The 25,000-nt window shown below is 42.8% G+C and overlaps 1 protein-coding gene across 1 annotated transcript in view; it reads right to left on the reverse strand.

The window, feature by feature from the left end:
• The window catches only part of GINS2 (GINS complex subunit 2), a 180,705-nt gene that overhangs the window by 116,239 nt on the left and 39,466 nt on the right, over nt 1-25,000 (reverse strand). Inside the window, exon 2 of the mRNA XM_044081757.1 lies at nt 12,181-12,295. Within this exon, the coding sequence (XP_043937692.1) occupies nt 12,181-12,295 (115 nt within the window). The remainder of the gene's footprint in view (nt 1-12,180; nt 12,296-25,000) is intronic.

Genomic DNA, 25,000 nt, shown 5'->3' on the forward strand with positions numbered 1-25,000 from the left:
GTTTTTTTTTGGTTTGCTTTCCCGGGGGAATTAGATTTTCTACACTGAATCCATCACTTTGCAGTTGCTCCATAACCTCAGTTTCTGTTTCTTTAACTCCTCCATTACTAATCTCCTTTTCTACTTTTCCTCTTTGTCTTATTTTTTGTATTGTAAAGTTTTCCATATCTGGATTATTTTGCCTGTATTTCTCTTCAAATTGCATTGGTTAGTTTTGCTTTCTCTTTGCATAAATGTTAGACCATATTAAATCTCCTTTTCTTTCCCATGTCCATATTTCTTCTTCAGATGTCTCCTAATCTTCCTGCTTCTCCTTACTTTGGGGACTCACTTAATCATGCTGTCATGTAGTCATTAAATCCTTCACTTCGTAGACACTCCGCAACTTCAATTTCTATTTCCTTAACTTCTGCTTTACTAATGTTCTTCTCTACATCCCATCTTTGTGATATTAGTTTTTATTGTGAAATTTTCCATATCTGGATGCCTTTGCCTGTATTTCTCTTCGAATATCTTTGTGGCTGTTTTCTCTATATTAATTAACTTAGCTTTCTCCGTTGCATAAATATTGCACCATATCAAATCTCTCTCTTTCCCATGTCGCTATTTCTTTTTTATACTTTTCAAAAATGTCTAGGTTTTGTTGTTTACATTTTTGCACTTCCTCAAATGCTTCTTTTTCCAAACAGATCAAAGTTTCTTGCTTTATATACTGTTTTAGAAAAATCTGTTGTACTAATGAACACAAATTTTTATTTGAAGCTTCTTTCCTGTGAAAGCATTTTTCTTTCTTCTAATTTATCTCTTAATCTCTTTGTATATCCTGTCTAGTAATTCTGGCCTATTTGCATAATAGTAACAGGGAGGCCATCCTTCTACAACAGGGGGGCCATCCTTTCTCCAACAGGTCCACAATGATTCTTTCCATGATTTTGCAGATGAGGCTAGTCAAGCTTTTATGGGCCTATAATTCACAGGGTCAGCTGATTATTCCCCTTTGTGCAAAGGGATTACTGCTGCTGTCCTCCATTCCACCGGAACATAGCCAGTTTGCAGGCTATGGTTAAAACAGGGATCCAAGTGGGTCTACTAGGTCATGTTTTAAGTTATTTAAAAGGCAACCTGGGATGTTGTCTGGTCTCACTGAAGCAGTGTTTTTGACCTTTGAGAGCGATGACTTGCTCTCTTGAGATAATAGGCTGAGGAATGGTGGCAGGTATTACTTTGTGGGATAACTGCAGGGGACGGGGGGGGGGGGGAGTTTGCTCCAAATCTGTCAGCTATAAGAGTAGTGCCATCCAAAACCTGTTCACCGCATAGCTGGGTATTCCCTTTTAGAGCTTGAATTTAGTTAAAGAATGCCTCGTGATTATCCTTAGCTAATGAGGTTATTTTTGCTACATAATTAGCTTTGGAGGACTTGACAAGATCTCTAATTCTGAAAAATTCTTAAGCACTTTTGAGCTTGGAGTATCTGGTCTTATAATTGCATTGAACGAGACTGATTTATGGTCCGATCTTACCAAGGAAGACATCACAAAGGGGAAGGTACAATGCTCTCACAAGTTAGTAAGCACTATGTCCAGGACATTTGAGCCTCTTGTGGGTGAGCTGACTATCTATTTCAGAGCATTTGCATTGACAAGTTCAAGAACCTCTGAGCCAGCATTTTTGTGGCCATGTATGTTTCCCAGTCGATAGTAGGATAATTAAAACCACCCATGAGTAATAATTAAAACCACCCAGGAGTAAGGTGTTGGGTTGCATGGCAAGTGATTAAAGTCCAGGTACGAGTTATGTTTTCCTTTTTCATGACGCGGGACCTATAGCTAGCTATGATGTGGTAGGGGGCTTTGCCTATAGTTAATTGGACATGGAGTAGTTCAAGAGAATCATAATGTTTGACCAGTCTCGAGCTGTACTTATCCTTAATGAAGATGGATACACCTCCTCCTTTGGTTCTTTCATGCTCAGTTTGTGGTCTGAACATATGGAAGGCATTGTAGCCCTGCATGGCCAGAGTGCTTTCCATGCCTTTGAACCATGTCTCGGTGACTACAGAGATATCAGCATCTTTCAAAGTAAGGAGCGCTTCCAGAGAGTGCAGTTTCTTGTTTAGATTCCCAACATTAAGCAGCAGTACTTCAGATTTATCTAGAGAGGATATTATGTTGGGAGGTTAGTTATTTTGACATTGCCTAAAAAAAGGCATAACAGGGGTGGCCAATACCTTTGTCAGTATCCCAAAAGCCTAGAGGAGACAGGTGCAGACCATCTCTGGCAAAGCAGTGCGGCTAGTCAACCATATCATCCCAGGTGGATGACATTTGCTAAAATCAATCATTTTTTTGTTTGTATTGTGGCATAATCCTCGGAGAAGGTAGAATGCTGTTGAAGGCTAGGCTTATACCTGTGACACATTAAGTCATGTCTCTCTTCATATAATCTAGTGAGGTACTTCTCAAGTCAATCACCCCCACATGTACTATGATAGAGTCATACCAGTACTTGCGGTTGAGTGACTTCACAGATCCTGGCACCTGACAAGAAGTTAACTGTAACACACTCCTTATCCAGCCTGGTGAGGTGACATCCGTGTATCTTACAATAGAGTCACATATGACCAATACATTGGGTTTTATGGTGTTAAGCCTTTTGTGCTTATTTGTTGAGACACTAATGTTGTGTTATGTGTTGTGGTTGTTTTTTTGCATTGTTATGTGTGCAAGTGGTTTCTGTCTGGGAGGCCTCTGATCTTTTGGCAAATTACTAGCGAGTACCTCCACACATATAGGTTTGTGAGTGTGTGCGCTGACAAACTGTTTGACATTCGATTTGTCCTTGTGCGAAAGTCTTGCCTCCAATTTCATAGTGCAATTACATCTCTCACAAAGTATTTGTTTCTTTCAGGAGTAAGTAGTTGTTCGTATACATGAGACAATTGCTACATTGCCTCAAGATGCCCATGTCTATCACACTGTCTAGAGAGACGATGGGAAACTGCTCATCCATGATAGCAAGCTCTTACTGTATGTTTTATTAGGTAACATAATGGGTTAATTTGTCAGGTGCTGAGACTACAAGAGGGACTTGTACATTCTGTAGGCTAAGGCTAATCAATAAGGCAACGCTGCTCAGTGTGCAACAGAGTTGCTCCTAGAGCAGCAGAAAAACATGGAAGGGTTTCACTGAGAGCTGTTTAGGGGAAAAAATGAGCTTCTAGACTTTTGCGTCTATACAGGGCACTGCTAACCACCACTGAGTGAATAGCAGCACCGAGCAAATGAGCAAAGAGAAACAATTTTTAAACTAACTACCAATCAGGAAAGCACACAATAAGCCTTTCATCAGCAATCCCCAACTCAAGACAGGTTAGATCAGCACATTTCTGCCACATGGGTACAGAAAAACACATTCTTAATGTACAATAGCTGGTTGGAGCCAAAGTGTAGCAAGATCACACAAACTACAACAGCCCTACAACTAACGGATACACTGTAATACAGTGCAATTGACTACTTAAAGCAGCAGTAGACAGTACAAATTATTTTTGCTACAAAGTGCAAAAATAACAGCAAATAGCTTAAGAAATTGCTAAATCACATTCAAAGTATATAAGAGAAGTGCAAAAAATACTTATTTTTGTCTTTTTAGTAATGGATTGCTCCAGGTGAAAGCAGATTCCCAGCAAGTCACCAAATGACGAGCAGCTCCGAGTATATATGCCAAAGCCTGTGCAAAACCAAGGCTTAAATACAAGCAAAGGGAAACACGTTTTAAGCTAACTACCAATCAATAAATCACACAATAAGCCTTCTACAGCAATTCCCAACTCAGACAAGTTAGGTCAGCACACGTTTGCCACAAGGGTGCAGAAAAACACCTTCTTAATGTAGACTAGCTGGTTTGGAGCCCAAGTGCAACATGACTACACAAACTACCTACAACAGCCCTACACCTAACAGATACAGTGTAATACAGTGCAATTAACTACTTAAATCAGCAAGCAGACAGTACAGTTTTTTTTTGAAAGTGCTGAAGTACAGTCACAGTATATAAGAAAAGTGGAAAAAAAATACTGCCCTTTTGTGCATTTCCCAGCTCAGATACTCCAGGTAAACACCTACTGCTACTACATGAATAATCTCAGTCCCCCTAATGTAAAAGCACAGTAAAGGAGTGCCCAGAGCGAAATGCTACCACAAACAAACTTAAAGATACTGATACAGCAGTGTACTTTAAACAACTTATAAAAGTGTGATTATTCAATAAACGTACTTCACTTTGCATAAATGAGCAAGCACCACTCAACAGTACAGAATTTATAAAGGCACTAAAAACAAGATGAATAAGCTCTTCAGCCAATAAAACTACATGCAGAAATCTCAAGCGATTCCCCAACTTAAACAGACTCCCAGTGCACTAGATGGAAAATCTATTGACTGCTTGTTGTAAAAACAAGTGCTTAGAGTGTAAAACATGCTACTTTATCCATCAGGTAGCTAGACAATGAATTCAGATCAAGTAAATCAGTAGAACTGACAATGAGAGGATAAATGCACTTTTTCAATACAAGCAAAAAGGAAAGGCAAATAAATAATTCAATATATCAACAGCAGTGTAGAAAGAGAGGAGCTTATTAAGTTTAATTTAGAATAGGGGTGGGCAGCTTGAAATCACCAGGTTTAAAAAGCAGATCAAAAAAGGGGAGGGTGGGTGTGGAACACAAGCAGGGAATCACGAGCAGTGCTTTAGTTTATGCAAGCTTGAAATCTTTTCAGCAAAAGACAAAGGGTCAGAAATACACTGTGTATTTAAGTAGAAGAGCATGCCAAGAATCTATACAATAGAACTATCTCTCTCTCTCTCTGTGCATATATATATATATATATATATATATATATATATATATATATCTTATAGCCTCTTACTCATACTTTCTACACAAAGATTACACTTGACACATTCTCTTACCTTCCCAAACAGCCTTACTGCTATCATAGCCACACTCCTGCTTCTTTTTACCAAATTCCCAACTTCTACTTAATCTTTTAGCACAATTCCAAACCGTTTCTTCCTCCCATACTGCAAAGGCACTATATACATTCATAGTCACACACCTCCCTAACAGCATCTCTCTCTCTCCTTCATTGAATCTTCTACATTTCCCAAACAAAACCCAACTTCTTCCTATTTTACCTACATTCTCATACTCTAGCCTTTTAATCACCCATTCCAGAGAAGATACTAGGGCAAACCAATTATCTTCCTTCATAGAGGGTAGGTAGGAAAGAAGTATTTTCTATCAGCTTTCAGACTCCACCACCACTAAATAACAGTCTACCCTGCAACTTCTTTTTCCTTCTTGATCCCTACTTCCCCACTACCTGCCAACTATAACATACAGATCCCTTTACTTAATTATGCTACTACTCAGCTTATTCTCTATTCATCTCCTGCTACTAGGCCATCTTTCATTATAGCACAACTCTATAATAGTTTTCAACATACCTCCAACTTCGTCCTAACCACCTATTCATACTTCCTTCCTACACTCTACACACTGCACCAAACCTATTTAACGACACCCCTCACCTCTACTCCAAAAATAGACTAACTCCATTTCAACTCAAACCAAAACAAAATTAAGTTGAAAAATGCTCTCTAAAAAAACAAGCAATCAGTAATGCCCCAATATACTAAAATCCTTTTAGAAGACATTCAGCCTAATCCTGGCCCCACCTATCACAATAAACATCAAGACAATTGTCTTCCACACACTACATTAACCCTATAATGGTCAACTCCCAATCTGTGAATCTAAATTTTGCTGCTATAAATGTTAGAAACACAAGAAATAGAACTGCTGAACTGTGTGGTTGGATTACTCACCATAAGCATGATATTCTCACTGTAACTGAAACCTGGCTTACACCCAGCATAAATGACTCAGAAATTGTACCTCCCAGTTATAATATCATCTGTGAAGGCCACATAAAGAGGAAAGGTGGACGGTGGTAGTATTGCTTTAATATTTCCCCCAACTACCACCACATTTCCCCTTCCAATAAACCAATACCAAAAATCAATTCAGCACAGCTTATTACTTTCCTGAAATTAAGCAATTATAGGTTCATAGGTTCATACTAGGCTATCTGCCCTAGGGCATTTATAAGCCTAGCCAGAGTGTGTTTGGCTTTCGCCACCCATTTTAAATGAATTTTGCTATGCCCTTTTTCGAGGTTAGTATACTGTGCCTCTGTCTAACAGTGACACAGAAGTTATACCCGGGGTAAACCTACGATCTCCCATCCACTCATCAAGATTCCTCTTGAAGAGAGTCAATGAGGGACTCTGCCTAACCTGGACTGGGATTTTATTCCAGAGTGAAGGGAGCCTCTGGGTTATGAATCTGTCCCTCCAGCATGTCCTATTTATTTCAGTGCTGAGGTTCAAGTCTCTCGAGCGAGTAGCTCGATGGGATTTGGATTTTCTGAGGTGCAGCATGTCCATTAATTCCGGTTGGACATGGCTTTATACGTCAGGCACAGATAGCCTCTGAGCAGGCGGTATGCCACTGAGTAGAGCTGGAGTTTCTTTAACCGGGCAGCATATGGCATCTGTTTGAGCCCTTTGATCCTCTTGGTGAGGTACTTTTGGGGTCTTTCCAGTTGCTGCAGGTGTCTGCTAAGGTACATCCCAAAAGGGGCATTGTACTCAATTATGGGCCTGATGAGGGATGAGTAAAGAGGCACGATGACCTCCCCTGATCTAGATGTGAATCCCTTCATGATTAGGTGGGCTATATAAAATGTTTTTCTAACCACTTTGGCCACGTGGTTTTCAAATGATAGATTGCTATCAACTTGGGTCCCCAAGTCCCTAATTACTTCTTCCGTACTTAATGGATTACCACCTCTGTGGTAATTTGTGGACACTTTGTTTTTGCCAAAGGAGATGACTATACACTTTTTGGCATTTAGCTTGAGGCCATGGCTCTGGCACCAGTTGTTTGTTTCTATGAGGCCCTTTTGTAGGATGCTTGTGTCAGCTGGAGAGTCGATTATAGCGCCTAGTTTGCAGTCATCTGCGAACTTGGTCAGCCACAGTCCTTCCATGTTGGCCTGTACCTCCGAGAAATATATACCGAACAAGAGAGGTCCCAGAACTGAGCCTTGTGGGACGCCACTCGTAACTGGTTTGGAGTCTGACACAGCTCCATCAATTTAAACCATTTGGGTTCTGTCCTTGAGCCAGTTTGCAACCCATCTAGTGACATAGGGGTTTATATTTAAGCTGGTGAGCTTATCTATAATGCCCGAGTGGGGTATTGTATCGAAGGCTTTTGCGAGGTCCAGGTAGGCTGTGTGGACCACCTTCCCCTTGTCAATGGCCTTGGTGACTGTTTCAAAGAAATCGACCAGGTTTAAGAGGCAGGATCTGCCCTTAAAGCCGAACTGGGTAGGATCCAGTGTCTGTAGGTCCCCAATATCTTTATTTATGAGGTCCATGATGATCCTTTCCATAGCTTTGCAGACCAAGCTAGTCAGGCTTATGGGGCGATAGTTTCCAGGATCCGTTGAGGCACCACCTTTGTGGAGAGGGACCACTGTTGCTGTATGCCACTCTTTGGGTACATATCCTGTAGTAAGGCTGAGATTGAACAGTAGTTTTACGTTTGGGTTTAGCTCTTCTTGGAGTTCATGTAGGACGCAGCCCGGGACACTGTCTGGTCCCATTGATGCTGTGTTTTTTGCTTTGGAGAGGACGGCTCTTACCTGAGCATCTGAGATGTCAGGGGTGCAGCACTCTGCTGGGATAGATATTTGCCCTTTTGGTGGGGGGGGGGGGTTGCGCTGAACCTGTCAGCTAGGATGTTGGCAATGTCTGTGGGTTCGGTGTATTTTTTGTCATTTTGAACTAATTCTGAGCATATCTGGGAATTCCCACCCAGGTTCCTAACATAACTAAAGAAAGCCTTGCGATTATCCTTAGTGTCCTGTGCAATTTTTCTCTCAAAGCTGGCCTAAGACGATTTAATGAGTGCCCATAGTTTTTTGCTAATACTGATCAGAGATGCCTTCCCTTTTTGGGATTTTGCTCTGTCATGTAGTAGCTTCCTCCTTCTATTGTATAGTTTGTTTATGGCTGGTGGTCCACCAGACAGGGCGCCTGCCTTTGGAGGATTGGGTCTTGGTTTTATTTGGGATTGCATGATCCATGCATTCCTGAAGGTGTTCATAGAATGCATTTATAAAGGATTCTGCAGTCTGGGCCGCATTTTCCACAGGCCCGGGGGCTTTGAAGGATTCCACCTCGGTTTTGAGGAGTGTGAAATTTGCTTTAGAGAAGTTTTTCACTGTGGTTTTCTGGGCAGGGGGTGGGGTCGGGATGTAAATATCCAGTGAGATTAGTTTATGGTCTGATCTTACCAGTGAGGGATACACTTCTGGTCTGGAGCATAGAGCCCCCATGTTGGTGATGATCAGGTCCAGTATGTTTTCTCCTCTTGTGGGAGTGGTAACAAGTTGTTCCATAGCATTTGAGTTTATAAATTCTAGGAACCTTTGAGCTAGGGGGTTGGAGCTAGAGTAATGTTCCCAGTCTATGTTTGGGTAGTTGAAGTCACCCAATATAATGGTGTTTGGAGACCCCTTCATATTTTCCAGTGTTCTCAGGAAGGCCGAGTGGGATTCCTGGGTTTGGGAGGGTGGTCTGTAGCAGGCTATAAACTGGAAGGCAGTTTTACCCACTGTTAGTTGCACATGGATAGTCTCTGATGCTTCGTGCTGTGCCACCAACCTGGAGGTATCTTTGACGAATATTGATACTCCCCCTCCTTTTGTGGTTTGGTCCAAGTTTTGGGGCCAAAAAGCATGGTATGAGGTATAACCTGGTAGTGCTGGGGTGCTCTCGGGAGCCTTGAACCAGGTTTCTGTTACTACACAGATATCGATGTTCACCATGCTAAGGGGAGTTTTGAGTGCGTGCATCTTGAGGTTTAGACTTCTGGCATTGAGTAGCATTACTCTTAGCTTCTTATCCCTTGTGATATCTATGGAGGTGGGTTTGTCTTTTGAGCCTTGCCTAAAAAAGGGCACTATGGGGGTGGCAAGAGCCTTTGCCAATATCCGAAAGCCCAGTGGTGACAGGTGTAAGCCGTCCCTAGCGAAGCATCGTGGCTTGTCGAGCATGTCATCCCAGGCTGACATGCATTGGATCCCCTTTGAATGACACCAATACTTAAGCCAGTTGTTGAAATTGATCATCTTTTCATATTGTGGCATCATTCTTGGTGAGGGTAAGATGCTACTCAAGGTCAGGGTCATACCGGCTTGGGCTACACATGCTCCGAGAGCTCCTCTATGCCTCTTTTCATGTAGTCCAGGGAGGTACGTCTCAGGTCATTTACACCAGCATGGACAATGACAGAGTCATATTTGTACTTGCCTTGGAATGACCCGAGTGCTTGTGTTATGTGGTGGATCCTAGCGCCCGAAAGGCAGCTCACCGCGACCTTCTCCTTGTTCAGTCTGGTGAGCGGGACATCAGTGTGCCTGATGATAGAGTCACCTATTACAAGTGTATCAGGTGTGTTGTTTAGCCTTAAGGGCTGTGACTGTTCGGCACACTGGCTTTGTGAGCTATGTGTTGCACGTGTTTTGTTTTGGGGAAGCGGTTGCTTGGGTGTCTGCTTTGGAGGTCTCTGCTGCTTAGGCAGATTTTTATTTAGAGCCGAGTATGTTTTTGTGTGTTTATGCGTTTGGTTTGCTGTCGTGGTAGGTCTATGTGAGACTGGAATTGTAGCGAGTGTGGTTTCCTTCTCCTCCTGACTGGTTACACCAGTACTGAGTTGAGAGAGCTTAGCCTCCAGTTTGGCTATATGGTTGAATCTCTCACATGTGTTGGAATTTGTTGGGAGGAGGAGAGGGTTGTCTGTGTACATAAGGCAGTTGTAACATTGCCTCAAGATTCCGAGATTCAACAGCTGGACTGGAGTGTATTACTGTTCTCAACAAAAAAAGAAGACACAGCCCTCGAAATGCAACCAAAGAACTCATAGTACCAAAGGGCTGCAAGGAGTCACTGACAAAAAACTCAGCTCCACAAGAAAGTTTAATCCACAAAAAATTAATGCCCAACACTACACATACGTTTTCGTCCTTCTACAGACTTCTTCAGACAAAGATGTGCATATATATAATGCCAATAAGACTTAAATACATTTGAATTAATCAGCCAATTAAAAAACATTTGCGTAAGGTACATTAAACCACATTAACCCTTACCAGACTGTGACTTTCAGTAAGGCATTTGAGTTAGTTCCACAGAAGGCTACTAAGCAAGTTCCAAGATGGAAATAAAATGCTAAAATACGTGGAAAAGTAGATGTAAAGAAGGACTGAAATGGCAGTTGTGATGGGAACCCTACAAGTGGAAACCTATGATGACTGCTATACCGAAATGTCTGGCAGTTGGTTCAGAGGATTAAGACTAAGAGCTGTAGTTCCTGCAGTATATGGTTTGATTCCCTCACACCTCATTTGCCTAATGTGTGACCTTGAGCAAGTCACTTAACCAGACATTGCTCCCGGTGCATGCATGGTTAACAAATGGGTATTATTAGCTTTGAGTCTGTTGGTTGTCAGAGTGCTTGTTTCACATGTACCAGGGGCACTGAGAAAGGAAATCACCCTTTGCAGGCAATTTCAAAATGGAAGCCACATTCAAAGATAAAGGTGGCAGTCTAGAGAAGGATCTGGGCAAATTAATAACAAAGGGTAGAGAGAGGTGGCAATTAAATATAGAGTGCAGAAAAATGCTAGGTGCTGAACATGGAAGACATGTTTCTCCTAGTCCTGTAGCACACCTCTGAATATTAACACAAAGACCAAGAAAAGGAGATCTAGAAGTACTGATAGTGGCCATCATGTGCAGAATGAAAAGACTGTAGCCCAAACCAGAAAGATCCTCAAATGTACCCTGAAGGGAATGCACTTCAGGGACCAGGAAATCATTAGCCCTCTCTACTAGACACTGGCTATACTTCATCTGGAGTACTGCACATAGCACTGGACGCAGTACAGAGACGCAGGTTCCTGGAAAGGGTGCAAAGAAAAGGAACAAGGAAGGTTAAATGGAAGGGGAGATCTGACTTTGAAAGGGGATTGGGTCTCTCTACAATAAAGACATAAAAAGGGAGATACAATGGTGAAGAGATGGAGACAGCTGTAGAAAGCAGTGGGAACAGACTAAAAAAAATGGACCTTTTAACTTCATGGAGTAGGCTGTCAGTGTATGGCATGGACTACATAATGGGTGATGGTGTACTACTGAAATTATACATTTAAGGCTTGTTACGGAGGAACAAATGAAAGACAGGAGAGAAGTAAGGATAATCAGGAAATATGCAGGATGCTAGTAGCAAATCAAAGGCATACTGGATAGAATGCCTCCTTTCACTAGCATAGCATGAATGTAAGAATAACATAGACAAACCATGGGAAATGGGCAAGTACCAAGGGAAGGAATGTTGGATAAAAAATACCAGCAACTGTCCTCTATTAAGAATCATTTATGGGATTTTTTTTTTTTACTGTTTTTAGCTTACCTAAAAATAAATAGTCTAACCTGTTATACTGGAAAGGAGAAAAAATAGCCTTGTATCTAGGAAAAATGGCAGAATATTTTCTTAAGAATGTTTTACAGAAAGAAGCCCCAAATATATAATTCTCCAATAAGGTGACCATACCTCTCAACTCCATACATTAAAAATCGTAGCACCTGCCTTTAAAAATCAAAGCAGAGGGTCAGAACAGTAAGCACTTTCTTATTTTTCACAATAAAAAACACTTTATATACGAGACTCTATATAGTTAGTGGTACTGAACCTTTTTACAGATTTAATTTGACTATTTAATAAATTATTTCCTCAGTATGTTCTCATAAACAGGTCTGACTTTACGAGGAAACACAATAAATGTAGCCTTGCTCCTCTTAGAATTAAGGGTCAAAATCTTAGTGTTATGCCTAAATCATAGCAGTTGAGAAGTATAAAGGTAACTACAAACTGTAAAACACAGTTTAAAAAATATATTTAACATCCAATTGACAGCAAACTGTAACTATCCATTTTAAGTATTAGTCTAATATTCATGACTAAAAGGAATGACTTCTTACCAACATCCATCCACTCTGGAGGCACTATCCTACATTTTTGTCTCTGCTTCAGGTTAATAGCCAGCCAAAGAGGTACTTCAACAGGCAAACCAGGATTAAAAGGTCCCAAGTCTCCCTGCAGACAAAAAAAAAAAAGCAGAATAGAAATACAGAGGAATCAACATATTTAGATGGATCTCTCATTTCTGTTCAAAGGTAGAGCTATTTTCAAGAAGACAACAGTCCAATTAATGATCTCTTACCAATTTTGGATGCTTGAAGTGACCACCGTGGTCAAATGGTGGAGCTTATAAAACAGTGCATCTGAGATATGCCCAGTTTGCTTATTAGTTTATATTTTGTGCTTAACTAGGTATGTACTCACCATAACTATGCATCAGTGTTGTCCATTTTCATTTTTCCTCAATGAAGAAGTCTCTGATCCGACCTCAGATCCAGCTCGGACACATTACTTTCAGACTCTTGGATCAGACTCTTGAGCTCCTCCCTTTATACATAATGCCCCAGACCCCAGTTTTACCTCCGATCGAATTTGCTGCTTGATCAGAAAATGAGTGATTATAGGCCACATAAAAGGTAGAGAGAGAATAGGGACTCAAAAGTGGTTTCAATATTTCCATCAGATCACTCCTGAAAAAAAGGGAGAGGGGGGGGGGGATGGAAGGTGGGGCGTTGAGGAAAAATGAAAATGGACAACACAGATGAATAGTTATGGTGAGTACATAACTTGTACATCTGATATTACCATTTTTATTCATTCATTAACAAATGGGACAAAATCCCCAGCTACGATAACTTTGGGTGGCTCTCATGCAAGGACATTCTGGAGTACTGCGGAACCAAAGGCAGCTCTATCTCTAGAGATGAGATCCAACTTGTAATGAGCAGTAAAGGTATAAGCACTGGACCAAGGGGCTGCAATACAAATATCATCAATAAAAGCCCTGGCCCAGAAGGCAGATGAAGTAGCCGTGGATCTAGTGGAGTGAGCTTTTGGAGGTCTAGGCAACGACAAACCTTGTTGGTTAACAGATTGCATTTTGTGTGTTTATTCCCATTTTGTTAAGGTAACTTCAGAAACTAGTTTTCCCAATCTGTTGGGGGCAAAGAAAACTAATTGATCAGTTTTCCTAAAAACCTTCATCCCATGAAGATGAAAACAAAGCACATCTCAGATATGAAGCATGTATTTCACCTTTATAAGAAAAATTTGGGAAGAAGACAGGTGAATTGATCACTTGGTTGATGTTCGCTTCAAAGCCTACTTTATATACTAGTCCATCTTTTCTGTGCAAAGTGACCCTACCTCTAAGGAAAATCAAGTAAGGCGATTTTCAGCCTAGCCAAAGTGAGGGCTACTAGAAATTTTCTCTTCCAAGAAAGAAAGTTCAGCTCAGACTAGGCTGAGGGCTCAAATGGAGAGCGAGTTAAACTCTGCAACAGAGTAAGGTCCCAGGCTGCAGTAGGATCTTTAAATCGGAGGTCTAAGCAAAAAGGTGTCTAAGGAAGGCCTTGCATAACCTGGAGGATGCTAAAGGGAAAGCATTATCTTCAGTGTGATAATTAGAGAGGACTGCTAACTGAGCTTTGATGGTGGAAAAACTAGCTCTTTCTTGAAAAAACTGAAGCAAGAAAGTCTATGCAGTGACTGGATCCAATTCTCTCTGATGGGCCCAATAAGAAAACCTCTTCCATTTACTCTTATAGACTTTTCTAGTGGAGGCTTTTTCAGATGATATCAAAATCTGATGAACCAGGGAAGAAAGCCTAGGCTGTCTAGCCATCACTGGAATTGGAGAACGATGCAGTCAACATGAGTCCTGGGATGTCCGGGTTAGCCATCCCTGTGGGACGAGAGATCAGATCTGGAGTAGAATCCAGTGTCCAAGGAGGACATAGAAGATGAGGCCAAAGGAAGGGGAAACCACACCTGACGAGGCCAACTGGAGTGCTTTCTGAAGAAATTTGGGGATTATGGATAAGGGAGGGTAACTGTAAAAGGAGACCAGAGGGCCAAACGTGGACTACAGCATCTCACGGTGACTGGGGGGGGGGGGGGTCAGGGAAAAGAATCTGCTGCATTTGTTGAACTTGTTAAGAGGAGAGACAAAGAGATCATAGCAAGACTGATCCCATTGACTAAAGATTTTCTCCATCACTACTTGATTGAAAGACCACTTGTGAGGCATCAGGATAGTCCTGCTGACTTTTTGTCTGTTGGCACATTCGATTTCCCCAGTCTATGCATTGCTAAAAGAAAGCAGCTGGAGGAGATCGCCCTCTGCTACACTCTCACTGCTTCTCAACAAAGAGGGTAGGACAGGGCTCCACCCTGTTTGCTGATGTACCAAACTACCAACAAGTTGTCCGTTTGAACAGCAACTGTCCCCAGAAGAAGAGTCCTGAAAAGCCTGCAATGCTAGGAGAACCGTCCTCATCTCCAGGACACGGATGTGCAAATTGGTCTCTTCTGGGGACCACATGCCTTGTACCGTCCATCCCAAGAAATGCCCCTTCACCCCAATTGGCAGGAGTCTGTGGTCACCATGGAAATATAAAGGAGCAACCCTGACAAACTTTGTTGGACTGAATCCACCAAAGCAAGGAGTCCTTGCAAACCTGAGAAAGTTTTATCCAATGGGTCAGAGGCTATTGAACTGACCACTGAACTGCCAGACTCCACTGAAGGGTACAAATATGGAAAAGAGCTGTTGGTAGTAAGGTAATAGCAGCAGCCATTGACCCCAAGGTCTGAAGGACCAGTTTCGATAGGGGAGAAGGGTGTGAAAGTATCTCCCTGACATGTAATCTTAAGGACTGTACTCTGATGGAAGAAAGGCGAGCTGACTGGAGGTGTCTAGGCGAGCTTCTATAACCTCCAAGAGTTGAACTGGTTGAAAGTATAATTGACTGTTATCCCCAAAGACTGTGATAATAATTGGAGTACGTAGTTCCTGGCCTTTTTGAGAAGATACCTGGTCAGGGCAGTCAGAAACTGCCCATCTAGTTAAGGAAACACACAATCTGCGCAGTCTGAGATGAGCTGCTACCACTGCCATGCATTTGGTGAACACCCTGGGATCTGTGGTGACACCAACGGGCAGGGCTCTGAACTGGTAATCATTGGCCCACAGCTGAATGCACATATTTCTCTGGCAGCATCTGTTCATTTTGATGTGATTGTATGCATCCCATAGACTGATACAGCACATCCTGTCGTCCTTCTGTAGAAGTGGTAGACAGGACTAAACTATTTTGTGATCATCTGGAATGGGGAGTTCTTTACAAACTGATTTAGAGTGCCAAGGTCCGGGATGGGCTTCAGGTCTCCTGTTTTCTTTGGCATTAAAAAGAACCTTAAGTAAGTTCTGAATCCTCTCTGGTCTGGTGGAACCTGGGATCTCTTGGATGACTCCTTTGTTTAGCAGCTTGCGAACTTCTATGGCTGCTAACTCTCATCGATTGGGTGGAAAATTGGGGAGATTTTTTCCATTTGGATGGTTGAATTTGCAAAGAGGGAATGAAATATGTCCTTTTGTATCACTGTTGCAGTACTCGGTACAGACGGAATGCCCCACCCCGGGCAGCCTGTTGCTCAGCCAGTATAAAAAAAAGAGATCTTGTTTGTGACTTACATCACATTTATGCTCCCCACAAAAAACATACGGCATAAAAGGGACGTACAGATGCAACTACCCAGAACTACTTTTGCCGCCAGTTGAACGCTGTTGTCAATTGGTCTGAACATCTTTGTTGCTGCATTGAATATTTAGCAACACCAGATAAGTACCCCAATTAGGCTATTTTCAAGTTTTAAATTTTACTTCCTTGGTGTTGTATATTTTATCAATAACTAGCGTTCATGTCATTCATGAGGCGAAAATGTCAGTGTGGGAGGCAGATTCCCCATAAGGATCAACATGAACAGTGTCTGGGCATTTTCCACAACCATATCTCTTGTAGTATCAGCAAGGCAGTTGTGCCAAAGACATTGAGAAGCAGTTTGTTTTCCCTGGCCATTTATATTGAACAGCTTAGACAGCTAGCCCAGGGTACCATGGCAGAATCATTTAACCCAGAGATACTCCCACTAGTTAAGAAGGGCAAGAAGTCTCGGCCAGATTCAGCTATCCAGCCACCGGACATCCCTCTAGAAACAGGTAATTGCTCTGTAGGTTGTTTGGTGTTTACTTGGGATTCTTCTGCTACAACCCTGCTGGAGGCTGGCATGGATCTATCTTTTTGCACGTCTGCTCTGGACATTGAGGGGAAACTTCCGTTGATCATCTCGGAGGGTCCTAGAGACATTCCCTAGATATTGGTCAGGGAGGAAGTTCCAGGTTCTTTGCTCGAATCTCGCCAAGGGTTGGAACTTCCAGTATTTTTGTTAGGGCTGATGTCCCTTATAAGAAAAAAGGGAGGCATGTTTCAGTCTGCCTTATGGATCCTCAAAGGGAATGGAAGGAGTTTACTCAGAGCTTGTTCTCTGCCTTAATGGCCCTAACGCATCCTCAAGGGGTTTCAGTACCCACTCCTTGGACCTCTACCCCTTCTAAATGGTTTAGGGAACCAGACTCCTCAGATGAGGATTCCCTGTCAAGGGAGGGGTTTCTGTCCTATTCTTCACAGATGCCTTCATCTTTGGCTTATGATTTTGATGAAGAGGAGTCTGTTAATCCTCAGTCTCCCTTCTAGGTCTGCTTTTGTTCGCAGGCAACCCTGCCAGGCCTCTAAGGGCAGGAAGGGTAGGAGGCGGCCTCCCTCTGCCAAGGCTTCTTGGATTTCTGTGGCCTAGAAGCCTCCTTTATCTGATAAGCCTGCTCTTCTAACAATTCACCCCACCTTCTGTTAGACCAGGTAACTTTGTCCCTTCAGCTCTCCCTTTGTCTTCCAAATTGGTGTCTGATCACTTCAGACTCTTGTTTTTTTTCTATTACCAGTCCACTGTATGGAAATCCCTCCTTCCTTTTTTTGAGATTCCTCAACCTCTTCTAGAGCAAATTCCCCTTTTCCCAGAGGTTCTAGGGTCCCTGTTGAACTAAGGGACCATTCAACCTGTTCCCCCCTTCCGGAGTGGGATGGGGGTTTTATTCCAGGATGTGCCTGGTTCCTCAAAAAGAGGGCACTTGGAGACCTATTTTTGGTGCCATCTGACATCTTTCTCGAAATCCCTTCTTTTCAGATGCTTACTCTGCAAACTCTGTTTCCTCTCATTACTGCAGGCTCTTCTGGCATCGTTGGATGTGAAAGGTGCTTACCTTTCCATCTCTATTCACCCCTCTCTTCAGGAAGTTTTTAAGTTTCTTTGTCTCTTCCTCTCATTTTCAGTTCTCTTCTTTGACCTTTGGCCTCTCCACTGCCCCAAGGGTATTCACAAAATGCCTAGCTCCTGCGATTACCTTCTATAGACTCCAAGGTATTCAGATTTTTCCTTATCTTGATGACCTGATCCTTTAGGCATCTTCTCCCAGTCACCTGAAAGTTCAGGATCTTGGGTTTCCCCATCAGAAGTCAGACCATATCAACATCAGAGAGACAAGGGCTTAGATTCTGGCCTTTCAGGCTTTTCACCCCATGTTCTCTCTGGGTCCCTTGAAGGTATACATAGACAACACTACATTTCTGTCAACAAGCAGGGAGGCATGAAATCTTACCTCCTCTGCAGGATGGCGCTTCAGAAGTGGCTCTGGACATTGTCCATTGGTGGGGTATTCCACAGGTAGATCCTTTTGCCTCCCCTTTGAACAGCCATCTTCCTCTCTTCTGTTCCAGACTGCCATGTCATCTGGCCTGGAAGATGGACATCCTATCCTTTCTGTGGAAGGGGAGGTTTCTTTATGCTTTCCCCTCCTCTTCCTCTACTTCCAGGAGTCCTGCAGAAGATTCAGCTGGACTCCCCAGAAATTTTGCTAGTGACTCCTTTTTGGCCGTGACAGCACTGGTTCCCCCTTTTAATGCATCTGTCCAGGGGCAATCACAAGTTACCTCACTGGTTGAGCTCCTCACATAGGGCAAGGGGTCTCTCATCCATCCCAACTTGTGCACTCTGCAACCGACATTGTGGGGGTTAGGGTTTTGATCACTTTCAGGCACCTCTTTTCTGAGGACATGCTCAGGGTTTTACAGGAGGCAAGCAAACCCTCAGCAGAAAACCTTGTATGTCCAAATGGAAGAGCTTTTCGGTCTGCTGTCATGCTCGTAACCAGGAACCTTTTTCAGCAGAGGTCCCTCCGGTTCTCTCTTATTTGCGTGCGGGTTGCTCCAATCTGGCTTGACCTGTTCTTCTGGGAAGGCCCATTTGTCAGCCATTTTTCTCATCTGCCCTTGAATCTTCCTTTGACTTCCTGTTTTGATGTCAAGCAATTTCTTAAAGGTGTCCTGCATATTAGCCCTCTAAGTAAGCCTGTTCCTCCTCTTTGGGACTTTCATTTTGTTTTGGAAAAAAATTGACTATGGCTCCTTTTGAGCCTGCAGATTCTGCTTCTTTGCAATATTGTACCTGGAAGATGGTTTTGTTGCTGGCTTTTAACTTCTGCTCGGAGGGTTTCTGAGCTCCAGGCACTTATGGCCACTCCTCCTTTTTTGGAATTTCACAAGGACAGGGTGTCTCTTTGTACTAATCCTTCTTTTATGCCCAAGGTAATCAACGAGTTGTCTCATTCGGTACAACTCCCTTCCTTTTTCCCTTCTTGTCAGTCTGCTACTGAGACGGTCCTGCATACCTTGGATTTGCACAGACACCTCAGGTACTATTTAGATAAAACTAGGTCTATTCATAAGTCTGATCAGCTTTTTGTTTCCTTTAATCCCAGGTCTTTAGGTTTGGCTGTTTCTAAGCAAACTATCTCCTCCTACATACCCAAATCCTTTTGTTATTCTTTTCATTGCAAATCTCTGTCTGCTTCTATTAGAGTTCACTCCGCTAGAGCTGTTGCCCCTTCTGGTGCCTTCTGCAAGGGGTTGGGCACCAATTCCATCCTTGAAGCTGCTACTTTGTCTTCCGTGCATACTTTACTAAGAATTATAAGTTGGATATGGTTTCTTGGGCAACAGCAGGTTTTGCTGAAACCATTCTGTGTGGGTTTGTTGAGGGCTCTTCTCAGCCTTCCACCTCCCATTCTGTTTCTTGGGTTTTTACTCTCTCTTCTGTAGTAAATACTGCAACAGTGATATAGAAGAACATAGTACAGTTGTGTAAAATTTTACTGTAACAGCAAGAGGCCCTTCTCTTAACTGTTGCAGTATTAACTCCCTCCCTCCAACCCCCTTACTTATTCTGCATTTTTCCCTTCTGGTTGTGCATGGACTCCTTTGTCCTTAGACGATTGTTCTCTTCTGGGGCAATTCAGTTCTGAGTAATTATGTCTGTACATCCCTTTTATACCCTATATTTTGTGCGCGGAACATAAAACGTGATATATAGCACAAACAAGATCTCTTTTAAGCTTATTTATACTGCGGGTTGTCTGCGAGGGGACATCCCTTTTGTATTGAATACTACAACAGTGAAGAAAGAGAAGGACATTTACCATTATAGTAAGATTTTACCCAACTGTACTATTCTCTGGATACGATTTTTTGCACCCAAGTGTCTTTTGTAATAAACACCCCAGCTTCTGGGTACAGAGACAAGCACCCTAGCCCTGAATACCTCCAGAGAAAAGCAGTCAGGTATCCTCTCAGAAGCACTGAACGGGCCTCTCTAAAAAGGAATCTCAAAACCCTTGATTATGCAGACCCCCCACCCCTCTGCTGTGAGGGCAGCGTCTTCCATTGCAACTTACCCCTGCCTCTCGGATGAGTTTTCCCTTGTGAGTCCTGAAAAGGGTCTTCAGACTTTCGAAACCACATCTTTTCCCCACCACACTGATCTCTGGAAAAGGATTTCTATGGCGCACAGAACTGGATTCCATTGGCAGACAAGGTCTTTTCATCTTGCTCACTATGGGAGAGTGTCTCTTTTACTGAGGGACCAAACAACGAAGACCCATCAAAGGGAAAACTGATGAAAGAAGACTTAAAAACACTCTTCAAAAGTCAAAGCTATGCTTGAACCTGCCGTCCGTGAGGAACCCTCTGCTGTATGAGAGATTACCCTCAGACTGGAAGCAGGGGAATACCATTCTCATAAGCAATAGGAATATGTGCACACACCCAGCAGTTGCTAATATTTAACGTCTTAAAATTTGGGTGTCAGTGTTCTGGTTTCCGTTTGTTTTTTAGTACTCACTTAAGAAGTTGAACAGTATTTAACAGTTTTAGCAGAGATCCAGAAATGCAGCAGCACAAAAAAAATAACAAATGCAATAATTCCAGCAACAATCAAGCGAATATGAAGTTGAAAATGGGTTTTGTTTTGTGATTAGTAACTTGCTGTTGTTTTTTAAACAGGTTCTGAAAGAAATGTTGTGACTTGACTCCCATGAGCAGCGCTTGGTCACTTGACTTAGGGAAAATGTTCTCCTTAACCATTCGGTTCCATTTTCAATCCCTTCGATTTTTCATCTGGTATGGGAGGAAACAGGAAACAGGTTTGCTGTTTGCAGCTGGTGGGTTGTAGGGAATGTGTTGGTCTCCCTCATTTGGCAGGGCAGGTCTGATATTGGAGGCATGAATCCAGGCAGTAGATCCCTCGAGGCAAATTGCTATAGAGGTGGTAAGCATGACCAAGAAAGTTTTTTTTTTTTTTTTTTTAATATGTAGATGTGCTGAAGATAACTGGAAATAAGACTGCAAAATAGAAACACAATGCTTTACAAGGAGCTAGTATATTTCTTGGCTACCTGCAGATCAAGATTTGGAGACACGGTAGCTGGCATTCTTATAGGACGACCCAGGAGGATTTCATGAGGGGAAACTTTCTAGGTGCAAGTGTTGCACTCTTAATGGGAAATGAGACTAAAAAGTAAAGCATTTGGCCATTTTCATTTTTGTATCAGCACTAAGTTTAGCTAGCTTAATCTTTAAGGTCAGATTCATTTTTTTTATCATTCCTAAGGCTTTAGGTCTGTTGAATAATCTGACTAGTAATACTCAATAGTTAATACACCAGTAATAGTAGCGGGTGTCCCTATAAAACTGAAGGAAGCACAGTACACCATAACGATGTTGTAGGAAGGGTGGTCTAATGGTTAAGGTGTTTGCCTTACAAACACAAGGTGCAGGGTTTGAGTCTCACAAGGGATAATCGGCTAGGCTTACAATGGCTCACAAGGGCAGTTAGCCTAGTACTAAACCTATGAACCTATAAATTCCCAGAGAATTTTTGAGAAAGAGTAATTGCATTGTCCTTGGCGCATGGGTATGCTTTAACCCATACAGGAAAAAAAATTGTCAGTTAATACCAAAACATATTTAAGCCTAGCACATACCAGTAACTCTACAAAATTTATCTCCACACAATAAAAAGGTCTCCAAGGTTTATTGATATGCTGTGTACAGACATGTACAGTTTTAGAAATATTACGACAAACATAACAGGTACTTACTAGGTGCCGAATAACTTTGGAAGTGTAAGGGGTATACCAATCAGTAAAACGCTGATTGAAGACTGTTTTTTCCAGATGGGAAGGCAAATGATAAGCCTGTGCCAAATGAGGTAGAAGTGTTAGTGAGGTCTATATTAGAAGACCAAAAGTTTAAAATTGCAAATGCCAGAACTCAAAATCATTATTGTGGGGGGCTGTGGCCCCCACACCCCCCGCTAAATATATATTCCAAGTCAGAGATTGCACTACAGTGAGGAAAGGGCAAATATTCCGATAGTCACTGTACTGTGATCTCAAAAAAAGCACTTCGAGGTCCGCCATTTTCGCTCTTTAGAGCATTCACAATTTTAAACTTTCGCTTTTCATAGGTTCATAGGTTTATACTAGGCTATCTGCCCTAAGGCATTTATAAGCCTAGCCCAAATTTTTGTGGCTTACGCCAGCCCTTATATGAAAAAATACTGTGCCCATTAGTTTGGTGTGCCTCTGTCCAGCAGTGACACAGAGATGATTCCCGGGGTAAACCTACGATCTCCCATCCACAGGTCAAGATTTCTCTTGAACAGAGTCAGCGAGGTGCTCTGCCTCACATGGACCGGGATTTTATTCCACAGCATAGGGAGTCTCTGAGTGATAAATCTATCCCTCCAGCACATCCTATTTATATCCGTGCTAAGGTTTAAGTCGCTTGCTCTAGTGGTTTTGGTGGATTTGGATTTTTGAGGTGGAGCATGTCCATTAATTCGGGCTGGACATGGCCTTGTATGTCAGGCACGTCACCTCTGAGCAGGCGGTATGTGACTGAATAGAGCTGGAGTTTCTTCAATCTGGCAGGATATGACAGATTTTGGAGTCCCTTTATCCTTTGGTGAGGAACTTTGGGGTCTCTCCAATTGCTGCAGATGTCAGGTGAGATACATCCCGAATGGGGCATTGTACTCGATCATTGGTCTGATAAGTGAAGAGTACAGGGAACAATGACCTCATAGATCTGGATGTGAATCCCTTCATGATCAGGTGGGCAATGTAGAAGGTCTTTCTAACCACTTTAGCAACGTGAGTGTCAAAGAAAGGCCACTGTCAACCTGGGTCCCCAGGTCCCTGATAACCTCTTCTGTGCTTAGTGGATTGCCACCTATATGGTAGCTTAGGGTTACCTTGTTTTTCCGAAGGGTATGACTACGCATTTTGGCGTTTAACTTCAGGCCATGGCTCTGGCACCAGCTATCTGTTTCTGTGAGTCCCTTCTGAAGGATATCAGTGTCCGATGCACTTTCCACTATGCCCAGTTTGCAGTCGTCAGCAAACTTTGTCAGCCAAAGTCCTCCCATGTTGGCCTGTACTTCTGAAGTAGATGCCGAACAATAGGGGCCAAGGACCGAGCCCTGTGGGACACCACTTGTGACCGGCTTGGAGTCTGACATAGCGCCAGCAACTCTAACCCTGTGGGTTCTGTCCTTAAGCCAGTTTGCAACCCATCTTGTGACATATGGGTTTACATTTAAGCTGGTAAGTTTTTCTACAATACCCGAGTGGGGTATTGTGTCAGCTTTTGCAAGGTCAAGGTAGGCTGTATGGACTGCCTTTCCCTCATCAATGGCCTTGGTGACTGTTTAGAAGAAGTCGACCAAGTTCAAAAGGCATGATCTTCTCTTGACGAAGCCAAACTGGGTCGGGTCCAATGTCTGCAAGTCCCCTATATCTTTGTTTATGAGCTCCATTATGATCCTCTCCATAGCTTTGCAGACTAGACTTGTTAAGCTTATGGGGCGGTAATTACCAGGGTCCGTAGAGGCGCCGCCTTTGTGGAGTGGGACCACAGTTGCCGTACGCCACTCCTTGGGCACATATCATGTGGTAAGGCTGAGATTAAACAGCTGCCTTATGTGCAGGTTTAATTCCTCATTTAGCTCGTGTAGCACACAGCCGGGGACACCATCCGGTCCCATTGATGCTGTGTTTTTAGCTTTAGAGAGAGCAGCTTTCACCTGGGCATTTGAGATGTCTGGGAGGCTACACTCGGCTGGGATAGTTATCTCTCCTTTAGGGGGCGAGAGGCGCGTGAAGTTTGCACTGAACCTGTCTGCCAGTATGTTGGCAATGTCTGTGGGTTCAGTGATTTTTGTATCATTTTGGACTAATTCTGAGCATGTCTGGGAGTTTCCACCCAGGTTCCTAACATAGCTGAAAAAGGCCTTATGATTGTCCTTTGAATCCATGGCAATTTTTCTCTCAAAATTGGCCTTAGTTGATTTTATGAGTGCTCGTTTTTTTACTAATAATGATCAGGGTGACTTCCCTTTTATGGATTTTGTTCTATCATGTAATAGCTTTCTCCTCTTATTGTAAAGTTTGTTAATGGCTGAGGTCCACCAGACTGGACGTTTGCCCTTTGTGGAAAGAGTCTTGGTTTTATTTGGGATTGCCTGATCCATGCAGTCCTGGAGGTGTTCATAGAAGGCATTTGTAAGGGCTTCCAGCTTGGGTTGTGGTTTCCACTGGCTCAGGGGCCTTGAAGGATACCACACCAGTTTTGAGTAGTGTGAAGTTTGCTTTAGAAGTTCTTCACTGTGGTCTTTTTGTTTGGGGTGGGGCGGGATGTGGATTTCCAGTGAGATTAGTTTATGATCAGATCTCACCAATGGGGATATACTTCGGTGTGGAGCATTTTGTCCCATGTTTGTGACAATGAGATCTAGTGTATTTTCTCCTCTCGTGGGAACAGTGACTAGCTGTTCCATGGCATTTGAATTTATGAACTCCAGGAACCGTTGGGCTAGAAAGTTAGGGCTTGAGTAATGTTCCCAGTCTATATTGGTAGTTGAAGTCACCCAATATGATGGTGTTTGGAGATACATTTATACCCTCCAGTGTCTTCAGGAAGGCTGTGTGGGGTTCCTGAGTTTGAGAGGGTGGCCTGTAGCATGCTACAATTTGTAGAGCAGTTTTGCCTATGGTTAGTTGCACCTGGATGGTTTCCGAAGCTTAGATGCGTTGCCACCAACCTGGAGGTGTGGGTATCCTTTATGAATATGGATACACCCCTCCTTTTGTGGTGTGGTCCGGGTTTTGGGGCGGGCATGATCTGAGGTAAAACCTAATAGTGCGACGGTGCTCTCAGGACCCTTGAACCAGGTTTCAGTTACAGCACAGACATCGATGTTCTCGATACTGAGAAGGGCCTCGAGTCGCGTGCATTTTGAGATTTAGACTTCTGGCATTGAGCAGCATTACCCTCAGTTTCTTCCCATTTTGTTTTCTAGGGTGGTAGGTTTAGAATTTGAGCCTTGCCTAAAAAGGCACTATGGGGGTGGCAAGGCCTTAGCCAATAT

The sequence above is a fragment of the Protopterus annectens genome, chromosome 8.part1 (genome assembly GCF_019279795.1).
Source record: "Protopterus annectens isolate FY-2018-M chromosome 8.part1, PAN1.0, whole genome shotgun sequence".
NCBI lineage: Eukaryota > Metazoa > Chordata > Ceratodontiformes > Protopteridae > Protopterus > Protopterus annectens.